At 51.1% G+C, this 16987-nt stretch overlaps 1 protein-coding gene across 1 annotated transcript in view; it reads right to left on the bottom strand.

Annotated features, from left to right (window-relative positions):
• The window catches only part of LOC144114347 (uncharacterized), a 333452-nt gene that overhangs the window by 246226 nt on the left and 70239 nt on the right, over window positions 1-16987 (bottom strand). Inside the window, exon 2 of the mRNA XM_077648004.1 lies at window positions 1728-2532. Coding sequence (XP_077504130.1) covers window positions 1728-2016 — 289 coding nt within the window. The 5' untranslated portion in view covers window positions 2017-2532. The remainder of the gene's footprint in view (window positions 1-1727; window positions 2533-16987) is intronic.

Below are 16987 nucleotides of genomic sequence, written 5' to 3'. Positions count from 1 at the left end.
CGGGCCCAGCTTCGACCCGATGAAGCGCTCGCCCGCTGAACACTGGTGCCAGGTGGCGAAACCAAACGAGCGGCTGCCGAACCAGGTGGCGGAAGCCCCAAGTGTTCGCCGTTCGGAGAAAACAACTTGCGTCGCGGATCAGTGTGCGTGCGTGCGTGTGTGTCCGCGCAGTTGTTCGGTTGCCGGTTAATGGCTCGGTAATGAAGCGTCAACGATCGACTGGGGCGGCGCTCTCCGCAGCCAACTCTTGGAGAGCATGCAAATGCGCGCCCGCGAGCAGGCGTGCCGCTGCGGGCCACGAATCTCCACTTGGCGTGCGCGGCATATTTTCACGCCGGGACACACCGAGCCTGTGTTATTTTCTTTATGTTGTGATGAAAGGCTCGAGCTCTCTGCCTACCCCGACTGTCTGGCATCTTGATTTGGTCATTTATTGGGTAGCCGTCAGTGACGCTAAAAGAATAACAATGAAAACAAAAAGGCAGTTACATATCAATTTATCCCAATGAGACCATAAAATAGAATTACCGAGAAGTTTTGTAATCGGAAAGACTCATCAGCACTTTTCAGAGCTCTTGTAGCACGCTGCACACGATCTGTGGGGCGACAACTGTGCTACAGCTCAATACTTGCTATTGTTACATTGCGGCGTGCTCTCTGTGTGCTGTTTGTGGCCCTCCTTTTTTGCTCAGTCATTGTTTTCTTTGAATTTGTAAATGTAGGCGGGGGAAAACTGAAGGAGCCATTAGCCGTACTCGATACAGTCTCATCGACCGACTCAGGGACACCACGTGTTTGCTTGCCAATATTAGAGCCACTTACGTTCTTCAACGTAAAGGCTACGTGTGCACTGCCAGGAAGCAGGCTTCCATACTGTCGAGCCGAACATTAAAAGCCATGCTTACAGCGGGATTGTACATTAACACAGGCTCAACATAACAAGTATTTCGTGCCTTGTTGACAAGAAGACGAAACCTATAGCTGATGATTTCAAGGCACTGTCACAGATGCCGCCGCGAGTCTGGCATAGAAGGATCTTATCTTTTTAGGAAGTCGACTGATTTGCTCTCCGCATGTTGCGCTGTTGAATTTGTGCCCAACGCTTTCGTGAGCTTTTGATGGATCCAGCAGAAAAAAAATCACTAACGGTGGGCGGCTTTTGCCGTTTAAAATCATCCTACAGACGGTCTCTAAGCCGCTTAGTTACACAGTGTATACATTTTAGACCACGCTCGCACCCAGACCCAAATACTTGTGTCCAAAGTGATACAATAAACGTTACGGGCAAAGATATCATGCGGTCGGCAGTGAATGAACAACATAATGTTAAAAAGGCGAGCCAACCGGTGGAAACATCTTGTTCTGCTTTTTGTGAGTTGTTCTCTTTAAAACTTAGTCTCTTTTTTGTCTTCCTTGCGCATTGAGCTCAGTCGCTCGGAAAAGCACAGAGAAAGAGAGCTCTTTAATGAAAAATAGAGACTTTAGCCGGCGTGAATATTCGCTGACATGCTACTCTGCGTAGGGGAGGGAATTGGGGAGTAGCAGAGAGAGACCTTTTTAAAACCAAGAAGCAAAACAGACATAAGCGCACACACTGACGAGGCGAGAACAAAATGATGACAGGCATTGCAGAGACGGGAAAAGCATCTTCGAACTTCGCTAAAAGGTGATTTTCCCGCCCGATGCACCTTCGCCTGAAAGCGCCAGGCACGTGAGAGCGCACCCACCTGCGTAGGTGACGTTGGGCACTACGCCTTCCACGAGCGACAGGAAGGGGTGCCGCAGCTGGAACCGCGACGAGTCGGGGCCACGCGCGGAGCCGTTCCACGCGCCGTCCACGTACTTGTCGCACCCCTTGAGCTGGCGCTGCCAGTCGCCGGGAGGCCAGAACAGAGCCTCGCCACCGGCCTCGGTGGCGTTGGACGCCGTGTGTTCGGCGACTCCGCCAAGCGCCGCCCGCCACGCAGCGAGCAGGGCGGCCAGGAGCAGGCGCGAGACCGCCGGGGCTCGGGCCATGGGTGCGAGCCGCGCTGGGCCTCGGGGCTACGAGCGAACTACGCGCGTCCGTTTCCGGGGGCCCCACGAAAGCGTTCGCCGTCGGCGCAGCGCAGCTCTGCCTGGCTGCAGCCGTCTCGGTGTTCGTGTCGACGGAAGAACTGCCGGTCTGAAAGAAGCTCGCGGCCAGACCGGACAGGAACGCTAACGCCGAAAGCAGCCAACACCAAAACCTTGAAAACTAAACCGTAACTGCAGCGGCACGATAGAAGTTCCAAGGGGGGCGAACGTCAAAACGGTAACGCAACAGAGGGTGGAGCGTGAAAGGAGATTGTCTGCAGGTAGACGTCACAGGGAGGAAGGGTGCCTAGCTTTTCTTTATGGGTCGCCTACGGTGCTGCGAGCTCCGCTTAGGTGGGTAAGCATCTTCTCTTGCGGTGCAGGATGATAAGCTTGGCGCGACTGGAGGCTCTGCAGGTGTTGCTCATGCCGCTGGCCGAAAATGGCATCGATTCGGGTTCCTCCGCGGGAAGCGGCCTGCGCAGAGGGGGAAAAAAAAGAAAAGAAACGCTCTTGAGCACATCGCTGCCGAGCAGACGCGCAATATGCGGACACCAGTAAGATGCGCACTTCTTATCCAGTTTAGCCGCATAAGAAAAGTGAGAGCTCTCGTCGACTCGAAGCCACGTTCTTTTTCTTTTATCTACCGCATAATAACTCCTGGCTAGAAGCTATCGCTTGTTCCCGTAAAAAGTAAAGAAAAAAACGCAACATCGCGCACATTCGCTGTCGCAAACTGCGTGAATTCAAAAATTTCCCCAATTATAATTTAAATTAAAATTGATTTGCGTTAACGAAAGCCGAAATAAATTTGCAACCTATTTTGAAATTTTCTGTTCACCTGAAAATGATTACATCGGGTCAAAGTATATATCTTTGAAGTGTGAGCGTTTTTGCGGCTGCATTTTGCAAGACACGCCATGTAGATAGGTCACGCGCATCAATTTTCGCCCACAGCGGTTCTGTAGCTTGAAGCAACCTGCCGCCCTGGGATCAATGGCACAGCGCGAATGGGGAACCAGAAGGCTGTGGGCCATTCTGTTGGCTCGAGGGCACCATGAGAAAGGATGGCGTGAGCTTCGACTCACGCGACCCGGCAGCCGTTGCGTGCTGCGCATATTGTTACAGATGTAACACTCGAACGTGTTGCGAGATATTGTAGTGATTGAGTGTGACTATGGTATGGCATGATAGCAGTCGTAAATCACTTCATACGGGACAGCGGCTGTTTTGCGATAATTCCATTTTTCCAAACAAGGCTCTGGCTCTTCGAGAATGGTGCATCCCTCGATGTGACAGGTGAAAAAGAGGAATGCATATATACAGAATGAATACATAATGTAGATTCATCTTTGGCCTACCTGGGAAGCCAGACTTTTGCACGCTATACGAAAAGCCGGCGCACCACCATTCACAGCCGCAAACGCGGCTGGGGTTATTTGCCTTTCAGACATGACGCGGAGCAGCAATGCATAATCGCAGGCGAGGACACAAACAGGGGAGGTGTTGGCGACCTACTTAATTTTTTTTTTTGCCAAGTGTACATCGGTGTGCCTGGGTGGCTCGACATCTCCAAATCTAACTGATGAGAAGGTCCAGAATCGCGAATGTGCGCAGCACGTACGCTTTCGTTCCACACAAACCAGCGGCAAGTTTCTTGCGAAATACTCTCTACGTGCGGGAACAGAGACCACGTTTGAAATGACTGTAAAGAAGAAGTACTTGCGGCGGCGCCAGCTAGACGCCAACCAAGGTCCCTCAGAGGCTCCCGCACGAGAAGGCTCGCCACCAGTCATTGCATAACAGAGCGATGAAAGCCTCGCATTGGTGCTCTACCAAAGCGTGCAGTCCATCTTGCAGGACAGAAAATGCTTACATTTAATGCAGAAAAATATGGCTGGCGATGCTGGTAACGAGCAGCAAGGCGGACTAGCACTATATACCATGCAAGCAAATAGAACATGATGCGCAATGATTTCAGTCATTTCATGTTTCGCGCTACGAAATGAGCTGCAACCTGACATGCCCTTCGTCTTCCGTCGTTAAGGAAGGAAACGTTTTTGAAGGTGCAAGTGTAAGCTTCATCATGTTTGTGTGTCACCTGTGTTCTGGCGCCCTTTTCTAGAGATATCCGATCACCATGGAGACATATTGCACGTGGCAGTGCGAGCCAAGGTTAGATTTATCTCTAAAAGGAAGCGCGAAAATGCACACACACAAAAGAAAGGTGAAGAACACGAGCGCTTTGGGCCGTCGCCCTTCTTTTGCGCTTGTCCCGTTTCCGTTTCCTTCTCAAGGTCATTAATGTAAGCACACTCTCCCAACTCGCCATCTGGTCACGGTTAGGGGAGTGCCAAAGTTGAGCAGGCCAGCATGTTTTGCGCCTGGTTATAGGTCCGATTGCTCCGCCACCGACATTTGAAAGATAACACTTCTCTGCGCGCGTTGCGAGTGTGTCGAGCTCGGTGCTTGCGTGAGTGCACAGTACAGTCGTCGATCGGCGCACTGCTATCCCCAGCTGCTGTGTGCCTGCGGGCCGGTGGTGCACATTGGTGAAAGAGTGAGGCGTCGTCATACTCAGCTTTGTCAACAGCGTCGGATCCAGCGTATACTTCTAAGCGCTGAAATCTCGGGGGAGCACATCGGCCTCAGCTCTCCGATCGTTGAAACCGCGACTTGTGTTGACCGCAAGGAGCCATCGCTGGTTGCAGGGGCATATTTATTGGCCACTTTTGGTTTTGGTTTGAGGGGTCGCATTTGCATCATGCATTTCTTGGAAGTTTCTTTGCAAATAATGGGGTTAGGTATAGTTTACCTACCTAAAATTTCGAGCCCGGAGAAGTATGGACGCCCCCCTCCCTTCTCCCTGCTATAAATCCACCCCTGGATGGCTATCACAGTAAGAGCAATCAGCAACGTCGTTTTGTTGACGCCAGACTTGCAGAGCTGAGGGACACGACTTGAGAACGTCAAACCAGAACTGAAGCTGAGTGGCGATTTGTTCGGGGTTCATCGCGACGCCAAGCTTTACGTTGTTGTGCCCAAATGAAGAAGACGTCCTGCAAAGAGTTAATTTGGTTACTAAGGCACTCTGATGCTGTTTCAAAGGCTCTATCTTTAGACAGCTTTAGTGGATACGGAAGGCAAATGCAATCATATACTATTGGTTACCATTAAACAACTCTGTGTGGTCGGGTAACATCAGTGGCACCTGTCGACGTGTCGCGCATAGCACTCGGCGTCTCTTTGAGACACAAAAAATCATATATTTAGCTATTTTATGCGCTAGATATAATAATGCGGCAGTTATATCAGTCGTTGCTCAGCACCTGCGCATGCCTACCTCCAGCTTTCTGTTTTGCATCTATTTTCTGGCACGGTAGCGATCGCGTAGCGGTGACACAATAGACTAGTGTTTTCAACGGAAACGCGTTTTTGCGCAGCGAGTCCAGCTTTATCATTAAAGAATGCCAGGCTGGCTGAGATTAATTAATTCGACGTACGAATAACGGGGGAAGAAGCATGATTTTACTGCAGCAGGACCGAAGGTTAGAACGCTATTTTCCTGTCATGAATTTTAACGTTAGTGAACGTTCTTGCGTCCTCAAGGAAAATTGCCGAATGAGAGCTTCTTTTGCTTGTGCGCCATTAAATCCAACATAACTAAAACTGAACCAAGGGATCACTAAGGCAAGCTGAAAGCATTGAAATACGTTGGTGGACTGTCGCATACATTTACTGACGCTAACAAAATGAATGAATAAATAGAATATAAAAACAAAAAAAACGTAAATAGCAGTGTACAGCTGACAGTAAAAGTGTACAGGAGGCATGTGCTCGGAAATAATTTTCTCGCAGCCCTTCCTCACGGTGTAGCTGCCTGGAATTCGAACATGTATGTTCCCCGTTATCTCCAGGCATTTAAGGCCACTGACTTCACTGACGGCGCCGATGCAATTTTTTTCTCGAACAACCATATCCCGTGAGGCTTTGCTGCCAGTTCAGCCCAAGCAGGATGCCCGAACTTGCAAAGCAGCCTATTATAGGGAGAAAGCTTCGAGCAACATCTGAGTAGTTCGTAGTCCATATTGGCTAAAAGTAGAAAAAAGAAATTGAGGCCCCAACTTAAGTTTCCTTTCGCCGAAACTAAAACAAACTAGAAAGAAAACGGTCCTTCCAAGTCTTGCGACACATCTAAGCGGAGGGAGCGAATAAAGTGACAGATAAATAGGCTCATCGTAGGGGCGGACGTAAATTGCGCGTTCGGGCTCACGTTCGCCCTTTTTCAGGCTGATCAGTCACCGAAAAGCCCTCAGACCGACGCGGCTCGGTGAACACCTGATTATCGGGGCAAAGGGCAAATGCGGGCTCCTTGGACGTATGGTTTCCTAAGCCGAATATAACGAGGACAGATCAGTCAATGCCGGCTCCCCTCGCGCTGCTCAAGCGTACTCGGTTGACTTGAACCGTATGCAGGAAAGCGTGAACAACCATTAGTGATGCAAAGCTTAACCGGGAGCGCTGCTGCGCTGGCGACAGCGCAGGCCCCTGCCGGCTGGCTGCTGCGGAGTGCGCTCGCGCGAACCGGCCTTCCTTGACGCCTTCGCGAGGGCACTCAGTTCTTGCGCTTGTGCGATGCGCGCTTCTCTGTGGAACATCTATCACTGTCGCCGTGTCTACAAGCCTGTAATCCATGCATTGCAAAGGTGATTTCTCGTTAACAGTCGAGACTTGCTCGTCCTTTTGTTATAACTAACTTATGTCTTATAAACGCGTGCATTGGAGACGCAAAAAAACAAGGAAGACAGGGCGCGGGTAAACCCTAGGAGCGAAGCCGGCAGCAATTGGAAGCACGTACACAGCATGTGGAGCAGTCGGAGACAGCGCAACTCATAAAGCCAGCGAGATAGCTCCGGTCTCACCCGCGACCGCAACCCGCTGCGCGGGCGAAGCGGCTCCTTCCGAGTCTAAAAAGCATCCCGATGGCCGTGCTCGAGCAGAATGCCTTAAGGGCCGAGCGCGGCGCACGTTTCGCCCATATCCGAGGGAGAGGCGGGAAAGGAGGAGCGCCGGCGAAGGCACGACCGCACTGCGCGGCGGCGGCGCGCATTCCGGTCGCTGAAGAAACGCGGCCGACAGCGCATTAGCCGCGGCGGGAATCCGCCGTCGAGACGGGGACAACGCGGCCGGGCCAAGCGCCGCCGGAATTACGCGGCTCAACCGGGGTGCATCCCGCGAGGCTCGCGAGGCACGTGCTCTCTCGAGCAGCGCCACCCCCTCTCCCCGGTGGAAGGAAGGGCGCCGCGCACCCTCCTCAAAAATTTACGCCTCGCGGCGCCACCCAGGGCGCCTTTATTGCACGCTACAGCCATATAGGGCCGCACGTCACAGTGGGCCCTTTGCGGCGGCCAACCACCGCGGAACTGCCACCGCGTGGGGTATGATGGCTGACCAGGCACCGCTCGCGGTCGGCCCTGCAGAACGCCCATGGCTCGCGACACGCCGAATCGGCCCTCTGGTGATGAAAGCCAAGTCTTAGACTCAATACCAGGCCGCAGGCGCAGCATTTTCGGGGGACGGAATGCAAAGGCACCCGCGAATTACCACTGCCCTCGCCACCAGCCTGTATTTAAACTAAAAAAAAATATTTCTGGTAATATCTGGTCGCCCAAAACACATCTTGCCGTTGATCGATGATACTTGAAATGCTTGCCTTGCTGCTCTATTTACACCTTTATTCTGCACGGTTAACGCGCGACACCGCTGGCGAAAGCCTTCCGCTATACCTTCTAGATGATACAGCACTTTGTTTCGAATGCCACCAAGAAATGTAGCCAAGTAAGTACCTCACTGCAGCAGACATTTCGTGAAGAGTGCCGGTTCTTTAAAGGACTTTTGGTCCTCTAAACCAGGGGTTTCCAAATGTTTTGGCCAGAGGACCGGATTGTAAATTTGTGAAAGCGACTAGGGCCAGGAAGTAAACAAATAGATTATAAATAACAAAATATACCGAATAATGCTAGACAATGACTGGCCTCAGGCATGAATGGTCATTTTTGCTTAATTTTAACAAGTGTATTCAACTTGTTAGGCTATAAGCAACAATTACAGCGAAGAACGATCAGTGCGATTCTGCATAATTACATAGGAATGCATATATATTATTACCCTGAGATACGAATACAAAATAAAAAAAAAACACCGCAACCAGTGGCGGCCAAAGAAGCAGCGTAAGAAGTCGCAAAAACGAACAATCGCGCGATGTATTATTCGGCGCTGATATCCCCGTCTCCAATTACGGTGCTTGCTCATCATGTCATTGCTTCGTTTACATGGACTTGACAGGAGAGAGTCGAGTCAGGTGTCGGCCTGTGTCCCCCTGACTCGATGGCTGCGCGTTTAGATGAACTCGATCTTGGTGAGTCAAGAAGCCTGGGTGCGTCCTCGGGGACGCGACGGCGCCACTATCAGCCAGCTCCTCCTTTAGTCCTCACGTGCAGATGATCATATTCACACGCGTGAAAGGGATTAGGAGCCATCTGCCGAGGAGGACTGGAGAGCCAACCGCTGTCGGTCTAAGTCCGACCCGACGGTCGCTTAAACTTACATGATCACGACAGGCAAATTTCAGCCCGCAAGCCAACTCAACCCAACGTAGCCGACCTCATGTAAACGCCCAACATAATGAGCGTTGGCGAACACGAGCTCTTCCATTCTATTATTATGCTTCCAGTTCTTCAGACTGGCAGCGTGTTCGCAAAAGATATTTGACGCCTCCTCGGGAGTTTGTTAGGATCCCACGCCTCTTTAGCGAAACCTCGCTTTCTGTGTCGTCCTCACTTAGACCAAACAGACAGCTAGATGTCGGCCGTTCGAAATTGACAGCGATCAGGTTACGGTTGCATGTGCGACCCGTACTAATGGGCGAGCTAAAAGCAGACACAGATAATCTTACATGGCCGAACAGGAATCACAAAGGATCACCTATTAGAGCTCAATGCCCGAAAGGAGGCCTCCTCGTTGCAGCGGGCCGAGGGCCGGCTAGACGCCGTTGTGGGGGTTGTCCCCGCCGAGCGCTGGATGTCTCCCGCGGGTCAAAATTTAGAGACAATCACGCGCGCACGCACACGCAAGCGCACACGTGCGCACACAGGCACGTCATCGCCGAATAAAGCCGCGACAATGTGCGGGCTCAGAGCTTTGTGCTGTGCGGAGAAGCCCGGCGATGGCATCATGTTGAATATTTCAGACTTCTGGTGCCTTCACCCAGCCCTTTCTATGCTTCATAGAATGACGACAAGAAAAGCTCAGCGGCCCTTCCCTAGATTTCGGGCAAGTGTTCCTATTTAGGAAATGTACTGCCCTCTACACGGCGCAGCGTAGTGCAGAGAAGTTTGAACGCCGTCGCGGCTCTAACTGGCGATTACGTCACCATTTCAAAATATAGACAAAGACTTCGCGTGCTGCCCCTGCAAGTTTCACACATTCTAGACCTTTAACCTCGTTGCATTCTAATACAACCATGTAAGTTGCCATTTAAGCCATGATGCGATGTTTCTGAAGCTCAGTTGGACTGGATGCAAATGACATGCAGTCAGTCGTTTTGGTGGCCTTCCATGCTAGCATGCAGTACACCTACAAGTTTTGAAACCACGGGCAGGATTCTGTGTCGGCGTGGTAATTTTCCTTATAATGTATTTCATTTAAATTTTGTTTTTATGACTCCCACGCAGGTTGCTCACTAGCAATGGCATTCTGCCACTGAGCAAGAGGCCGTGGGTTCCACCTGAGCAGCGGACGTCGCGCTTTACAGCGAAAAGCAGTTATAGGGAGCTCACCCGCGATGGCTACCGCGTCGTTCGCCACAGCACAGTCAAGGCAGCGCGATCGCTCCTCCCGCGCGAGCCCGTGGCTACTTCGTCTCTCAGGGGCTCAGAGAGGAGAGGTCGCGCGGGGCTCCCTTGCCACGGCAGGCGCGGGATCAGCGGCAGTCAGCAACCGAGATTCGGCGTGCTCGTCAGCGTAAGAAGCGTCGGCCACGACGGGACGCCACACCATTATACAAATATCGCAGTAAAGGAAACGCCTCGTTGAAGATAACGTCATGACGCCTTCAGAGTTCAGACCCCTGAATAAAGTATGCGCCAAGGGCGCTAAGACGGGAAAAAAAGAGCTGTAAAACTGTGGTTTTATGGAATCATATGGTCATTGAATAGTTAGTGAGCATGCTTGATAGATGAAACGTGCGAGGACAATTCCGCATGAAACTGGCACACATTCTCAGTCTCCAGCGATCTATAATTCGCAGAAGAGTTGGCCAGCGGCGCATCAGTTTTCCCTCAACAGGTGCAGGCAACGACTTCTTAATGGCGCACTCTACAATAATTACTGTGACAGTGAAAGCAGCTCCGAGTGATTATGTATCGATTAAAACCGAAAATTAACAAAGGATAACACCGTGCACGGCCAAGAATGAACATAATCAGCGTAGCAAGAATGTTACGCAAACATGTTCGCAGAGGAGTGCATTGGTTATCTCCGCTGCCACTTTACGTTCAGAAGGAATGCACGGGTTCGTAACGAATAGTTAACTTTAAGTAGGCTTTTATAAATGACAGAAGACGCTCGCTTTATGGGGGTGGGGGGGGGGGGGAAGAATTATTACAAAAGTGTTGTCGTGATTGCCTCCGTCGAAAACCGCTATTGGTGTTCTCAATGGGCCATCCCTGAGAATCCACTGACCAGCTGGTCACGTCAGCAACAACAAAAAAGAAATCGCGCAATAAAGCGATGGAACTTTGTAACCTGACATGTTTGTGAAGTTTGCTTTAGAGACACTTTGAGCGTCGCTAATTGCCGCTAGAACAAAAAGCGAATATAATTAGTTCATCGCGGGCGCAAGCTTTTGTGCGCTAAGACGTCTACAGACGCTAGGCAGCGGTCCGCAGCATTGGGTGTAGTTAATCGATAGCCCAAAGTGCAAGCTGGCGCAAACAATCGCGACTTTATGTGCTGCCATATGCTTACGTATCTCTTCACTGCTGCGCGGACGGCTGCTATTTCTCTGCAATACCTACTCGAATGGCGCAAAATAATACGACACACGTCCACTACCGCGCCTCAGAAACACAAGAAGTGCTCGCAACGCTGTGTGTGATGAGTACAGCCTTTGTAAAAAATATACGGGCCAAGAAGTTCACTTCCAAGCAGTGTATCCGGGCTTAACTCTGAAAGTTGAAGCTTCGCTGGAGTGTATCAAAATTTTCACCTTCCATAGATTTGCAGCCACGCTGCATGGACCAGAAGTTAATCCGGTGGGCTGTATATTTTTGACAAAAAGGCTGCATTTCACGAATTCCCGCAGATACAGACAGGCACTTTTAGGAAACGCGATACGCAATGCGGTGTTATAGCCCTTCACCGCCTCGGGCTTCCTTTTTCAGGCGAGGCTTGAATGACACGGCGTAATGAATCAGCCTACAAAAGTCCAGTCGGCCTTTCCTGCGCCGCATACGTTAAACAGCCGAGCGCCGAAGGCGGTTCATTAGTAGCCTCGCACTGCTCGAAGGTTTCGGGTGTGCTCAGCGTGCACTCGCTGAAATTTTAAAGAAGCAAAGAGAGAGAGAAGGAGAGACGAAGGAGGAGCCGTAACAAGCGGCGAGAGGAGCGGCCCATGGGTGCCCCGGAGAAAGAGATGTATCCGCGGCGAGAGACGAAGAGGAGGCGGCGGAGCGGCACGCGACGGCAGCGGACCCGGCGTCACGCACTGTTCCGTTGGGCGCACTGGGATGCGGAAACCGTGACTGAGCCCAGAGGGAAGCAAAAGACCCTAATGGAAAAATCAATGGAGCAGCCCCCCTCCGCATTTCACCACATTGCGAGCGCATGACCACGGCGCCTTGAGAGGCACGTTGCGCGCAGCACGGAAGGACGCGCGCTGCGGGAGCCGCCACCGCGGCGCACGCAGGTGGGGCCCCAGTAACGGGAGCTCACCGTCGCCGCCGCCCAGCCCGCGGAGAAACAGCGATCAGCTCGTGCTCTGTCCCAATGCAGCCGCTCTGGAAAGTGGGCTGTTTGCAAAAAGGTTCCAAAAGTATACACGTACGCGGCAACCAGTTGCCCGGTTTAGGGGTTTGGGTCACAGCTGCCTCAATGAGATCCATTATGTCGCGTCTCTTTGTTTTTGCTTTGTGAAATTGCGATGTGGCTGGTCGTACCTCTATGGAAGTCTTTTCCGCTCCTATGCAGCATAGGAAGGACTCGGCCGTAATCCACACAGGCTCAAGCAACTACTTTAGAGCTACCGTATTTGTAGTTGATCGCCATAGACAGGGCTTTGATTTCGCGCATCAACGCATTATGCAGTAGGCTGCACATAAACAAAGTGCTATGACTGAAAAGTTGGACTCTTTTTATACGAGAAACAAAAAATTTGCCGTTTCATGCGGCCCGTTTTTGTTCTTATTTTTCTCAATTTACTCTGCTTATATGTCCTTTCTTTGGTTTCAGCCGGGAGTGTGAACGGCCAATGTAACCTTGGAAGCACCGCCCGTGGTGATTCAGTGACTGTCGTATTCGGAAGTTCAGCATGAATTGGCCGGTTCGATTCCGGTAGCGACGGGTGCATTTCAATGAAGACCTTACGCAAAATCACCCGTATGCCGAAATTTTAGCGCCATGGCAAAGGATTTCATGTAATTGAAACTGACCAGAGCCCTCCACTGCATTACATCTCATAATTTCCAGTGCTGCTTGGGCACGTAAAAACTCAATATTCACTGGAAACAACCCTGCAGACAATTTAATCCGCTTGCCAGATATTGTATTCGTACGTTTTCCTGAAACGAAAGCAGTGCGGGACTGCGCTGTGCCGCACCGAACCCGCAGGTTGTCTTCACTTGACCCTGCTCCGGAAGCACGCACATGTCGGTGGCAGATTTACGACCATCTTTCCGAAAGGCTGGTGCTCCATCACGTACCACGTCCCCTCTACCTCTTCCTTTTTAATCCGAACGCTTTGAATTGCAGGATGACATACTCATCCGAAGGTATGTCCAATCAATGGCAGTCAGTATTGACGGAAATTTTGACACAGGCAGTAGGTTCACGACCACATGGCCTTACGGGCACGCTAGGGCGGAACATAAACCCACCGCAGGAATCGGGCAGCGCCTTCTGAGAAACAGAAAATACGTGAAGAGAGCAAGTAAGCTCCACCACACGAGGACTGCCGAGCGTCTTGAAAGGAAGAAATAAAATAAATAAATCGCGGAAAGTGGCGAAAAGAAGGCATCGTTGCTGCGTGTTAGGACTGAAGCGCACCTTCTGCAACCTCAGGAACGATGGCACCCGAGGTAAGAAAACTCAGGCACCATAGAAAACAAAAAAAAAACACCGGGGGGGGGGGGGGGGGGGGGGGAGTAGGGAGACCACTTTTTCTCTATAGAGGCACATCATACTACACTGCGAGGATAGTGGTGTGCCTGCATCCACTGCTCTCCTTGCCTTCCCCTCCTCTTTCCTCCCAGTCTGAGTGCACTCCACCCTTGGCTCACCTAGCCAGCGCTGCTCGAGAACTTTCGAAAGCCTCACTCGACGCCTGAGACCAATCTGAAGCAGATTCCCATTAGATAATGCGGCTTGCGGCTTGCGCGTACGGATGCCCGGCGAGCACTCCAGATTACCCGCCCAGGCGAAGCTTGCTCCACTTCTGCGTCAGCTTTGAAGGGGTAGGACGGGAGCTCGTCTTGATCTCCGTTTTCTCTAACTCCAGGCCGCCGCGCGTTCCTCTGAGTGCATCATAAAACTTTTCATAAACTCGGGGAAGGGCTTACATCACGCGGAACGTCCAGATAGCGGAATCTCGCTTCTTTCCTAAATGTAGGAGTAAGCAAGGTTTCTGCAAGCGTGTTTTCAGAGCATCTTGGCGAATCTTGAGCGTCAAATGTGTGCACCAATAAAACTGAACTGCCAGAAGACGTTGTTAAGTCCGCGGTCTGGAATATAATACCCCTAAATTAACAAATTGCTGCGAGTTGCAGTTCGTTACGTGGTCACAGCTGCGTTATCGCTACCGGCTGCCTTAAACTTAGTGAGCTTTACCATTTAATGACTCAAGTTTCTGGGCCCTGACGCAGGTAATTCTATTTGTTGTCGGCCTTCATTGGAAATTCAGGTTAAAACATAATAAACAGAGATAAATAGCAACAAGGAATAGATTTATTTGAGATTCCTGATTATGTTGTCCTCTCAGCATGTGATCAGTGTGAAAAGTCTTTCCACTAACTCATTGGTTTCGCAAACAAACAAACAAGCAAACAAAAATTGCAACCCTTACACTAATGACGGTTCCACTTCCCGTCCTACAAGCGTCGCTCGTCAAGCGCTCGGTTTAGATAACCTGCGAGCTTAAGGTCCACGCGAATATTTCGTCGAACCCAAACACTTGGGCCGCTCCAGGCCGACCTTGATTACATTAGGGCAGCGCACAAGACAAGAAACGAACAAGGCGCGCTTCAAAGGCCGGTGGAAGAGCTGGGCGGCCGGCAGCAATTTCCAAGCGGCCCTCGCCTTCAATGTCCAGGGGACTGCTTGGTCGTAAACGGTAGCCTTTCGGGCTAACCAATAAGGGCTGCGCGGAGTCCGCACACAGCCGCCTGGAAAGGTACACACAGAAAACGCAACCACGCGCATTCACGAATAGGCAGCCACCGCGCAAGAAAAGCTTGACTGCGTTCGTCCAGAAGCTATACCCTGGCATTTCCTTGTCTTTCGCGTTTTTTTTTTCTGCGTCCGTCCGTGTCCACGCGTGTGCGTTCCTTCGGTAAGAGGCTGCCTGTACTTCCTGAGCCACATACCAAAGAGGATTTTCGGTTCTCTCCAGGGAGCAGTCAAGGTATATGGTCGCAGATCAAATCATTATTAATCTGAGTGCCAGTTTCGCCTGCATTCGTGCGCGACGGAATGGTGGAAATGTTTCCTCCTTCAGCGATCTCCTGGGTCGGAGAGGGAAATAGGCGCGTACGAATTGCTGCGTATCTCGCGCTTTACTTACGGGAGCGTTTTTGTTCTTCCTGCTCTTAGACAGAGCTGTTGCCACTGATTCATTAGCTTGCGAGCAGCAATAGCCTGTCCAATGTGAACCACAACTGCAGTTATGAAATATATTTTCCCGGAAGCAAGAAAAAAAAATATCAAAGACGGCTTAAGCCCAATTCACTTTTTTTTCTGCGTGATTGACTGGCGCGCGACCACTAGCCATTGTCACAGTGGCTCTGGACTAAATCACAATAGGCCTCCGTGCGCCGGAGCCTCAGATTACATTACCAGGAATTCGGGACAGCACCCAGCCAGTGACGGTAAGCCTAGCGGCCTCTCATGTTCTGTACTGCAGCCATTCAGTCATTCTCTTTCTTACGTCACGGATGATGTCAGTATGTTATTTTCTAAAGTTCTAAGCTTTGCGCCACGTGATGGCAGCCACGGGAACTAGAAGTGCTTGTTGCGAATTCTTAGCAATGTGCATATTGAGCTGAACGAGCCCCTAATGTCTTTACTGCTACTTTCGGCACATTCAGCCACGCAACGCAGCATTACGATAGCACGTTAAACTTGAGTTTTGCGCAACTATTAAAAAAAAATTCCTCTCTCAGCAAACTACGTGGGGCCGGCATTAGCCGCAGCTGATTTCTCAGTACTACCGAGAATCGCAACTTTGGTTTTATCACGGTAGTGTTCGGTTATATTAAAAACGCGCGCATTAGGCACATGTTTAACGAAACTAATATGTACGCAACAGTTACGACACAAAGTTCAATAACGATGCTTCTCCCGATAGCAAAGTGCCATGCATTCTCAAAGCCGAACCTGTGGCAGTTGTCATAGAGGACAACTGTCAACATGGCGTGACGCGCCGCACGATGCGAGCTGTTAGTGTGTCTGAAACCATAAGCACATGCCTTTTAATCGAGAACGATAAACATATCGGAAACATGGATATAGATAGACTGAAACAAGTAGCGAGTATCGGCGCGACAGAAAAAGAAAAAATAGAGGACGCTTAAGCTTCGCCTTTAAGAGTGGAACGCGACAGCGTGTTGCAGCACTGCCAGGGAGTCCACGGAACGCCATCTCCCGTTCGGCGCGACGCCTTGCCCGTTACGCGCGGAGCGGCAAACCCCGTAGAAGCGCTGCCAGGCGCCTTGCCGAAACGCGCGGGACTCAAGTTGCAGTCGTAGTTCGCCGGCACATCGTTCTCGACAAACCCGATGCCACGAACACCAGCATAGCTTCCGCGCCAAACGAACGGGCAGCAAGCCGCAAGCGTCGTGGTGAACGCGCTTTGGATGTGCGCTGCGTTGTTCGCCGCTCACCGCGTGATCCCTGCGTGCCCGCACGGCCCCACTGCGCCCGAACGAGACGAGCGGGAAAGGAAAGGACAAGGAAAGGAAAGGACGCCTGTCTCACAATACTCGCTGGACACCCGTACCGCGCCGTAAGGGAAGGAAAATATCTTCCCTTACGGCGCGGTTTAGGTGTCCACCGAGATGCGCCATTTTTCGCTCACGACCAAAGACGCCGACGACACCGACTTTTCTGCGACACGAGCTCCTTACTGCTGTTGCGTTAAAACTTTCCAAAATCTCACTTTATGGAGCACTGTAGCTTTTAGAGGTGCAGCATATTCATCAAGACGAATTGATGGGCTAGTTGGTGCTTCATGCTCACATTCGCACAGTGCGACAACGAACGTGACACATCGTGTTTTCCTTTGCATCGCGTGCGCGATGAACTTAGTTGAAGTCGGCGCTTTGTGATGTCTCCCTGTCGTCCGTGTTGATTGTCACGCTGTGTGAACGTAGGAATTTGCATATTTGCTCAGGATGAATTGTTGGGCTGGTTGGTTCCACCACACCGCACTAAACAAGGACAC

The sequence above is a fragment of the Amblyomma americanum genome, chromosome 1, assembly GCF_052857255.1.
Source record: "Amblyomma americanum isolate KBUSLIRL-KWMA chromosome 1, ASM5285725v1, whole genome shotgun sequence".
In the NCBI taxonomy this organism is placed as follows: Eukaryota; Metazoa; Arthropoda; class Arachnida; order Ixodida; family Ixodidae; genus Amblyomma; species Amblyomma americanum.
This window is presented reverse-complemented; position numbering and strand designations above follow the sequence as displayed.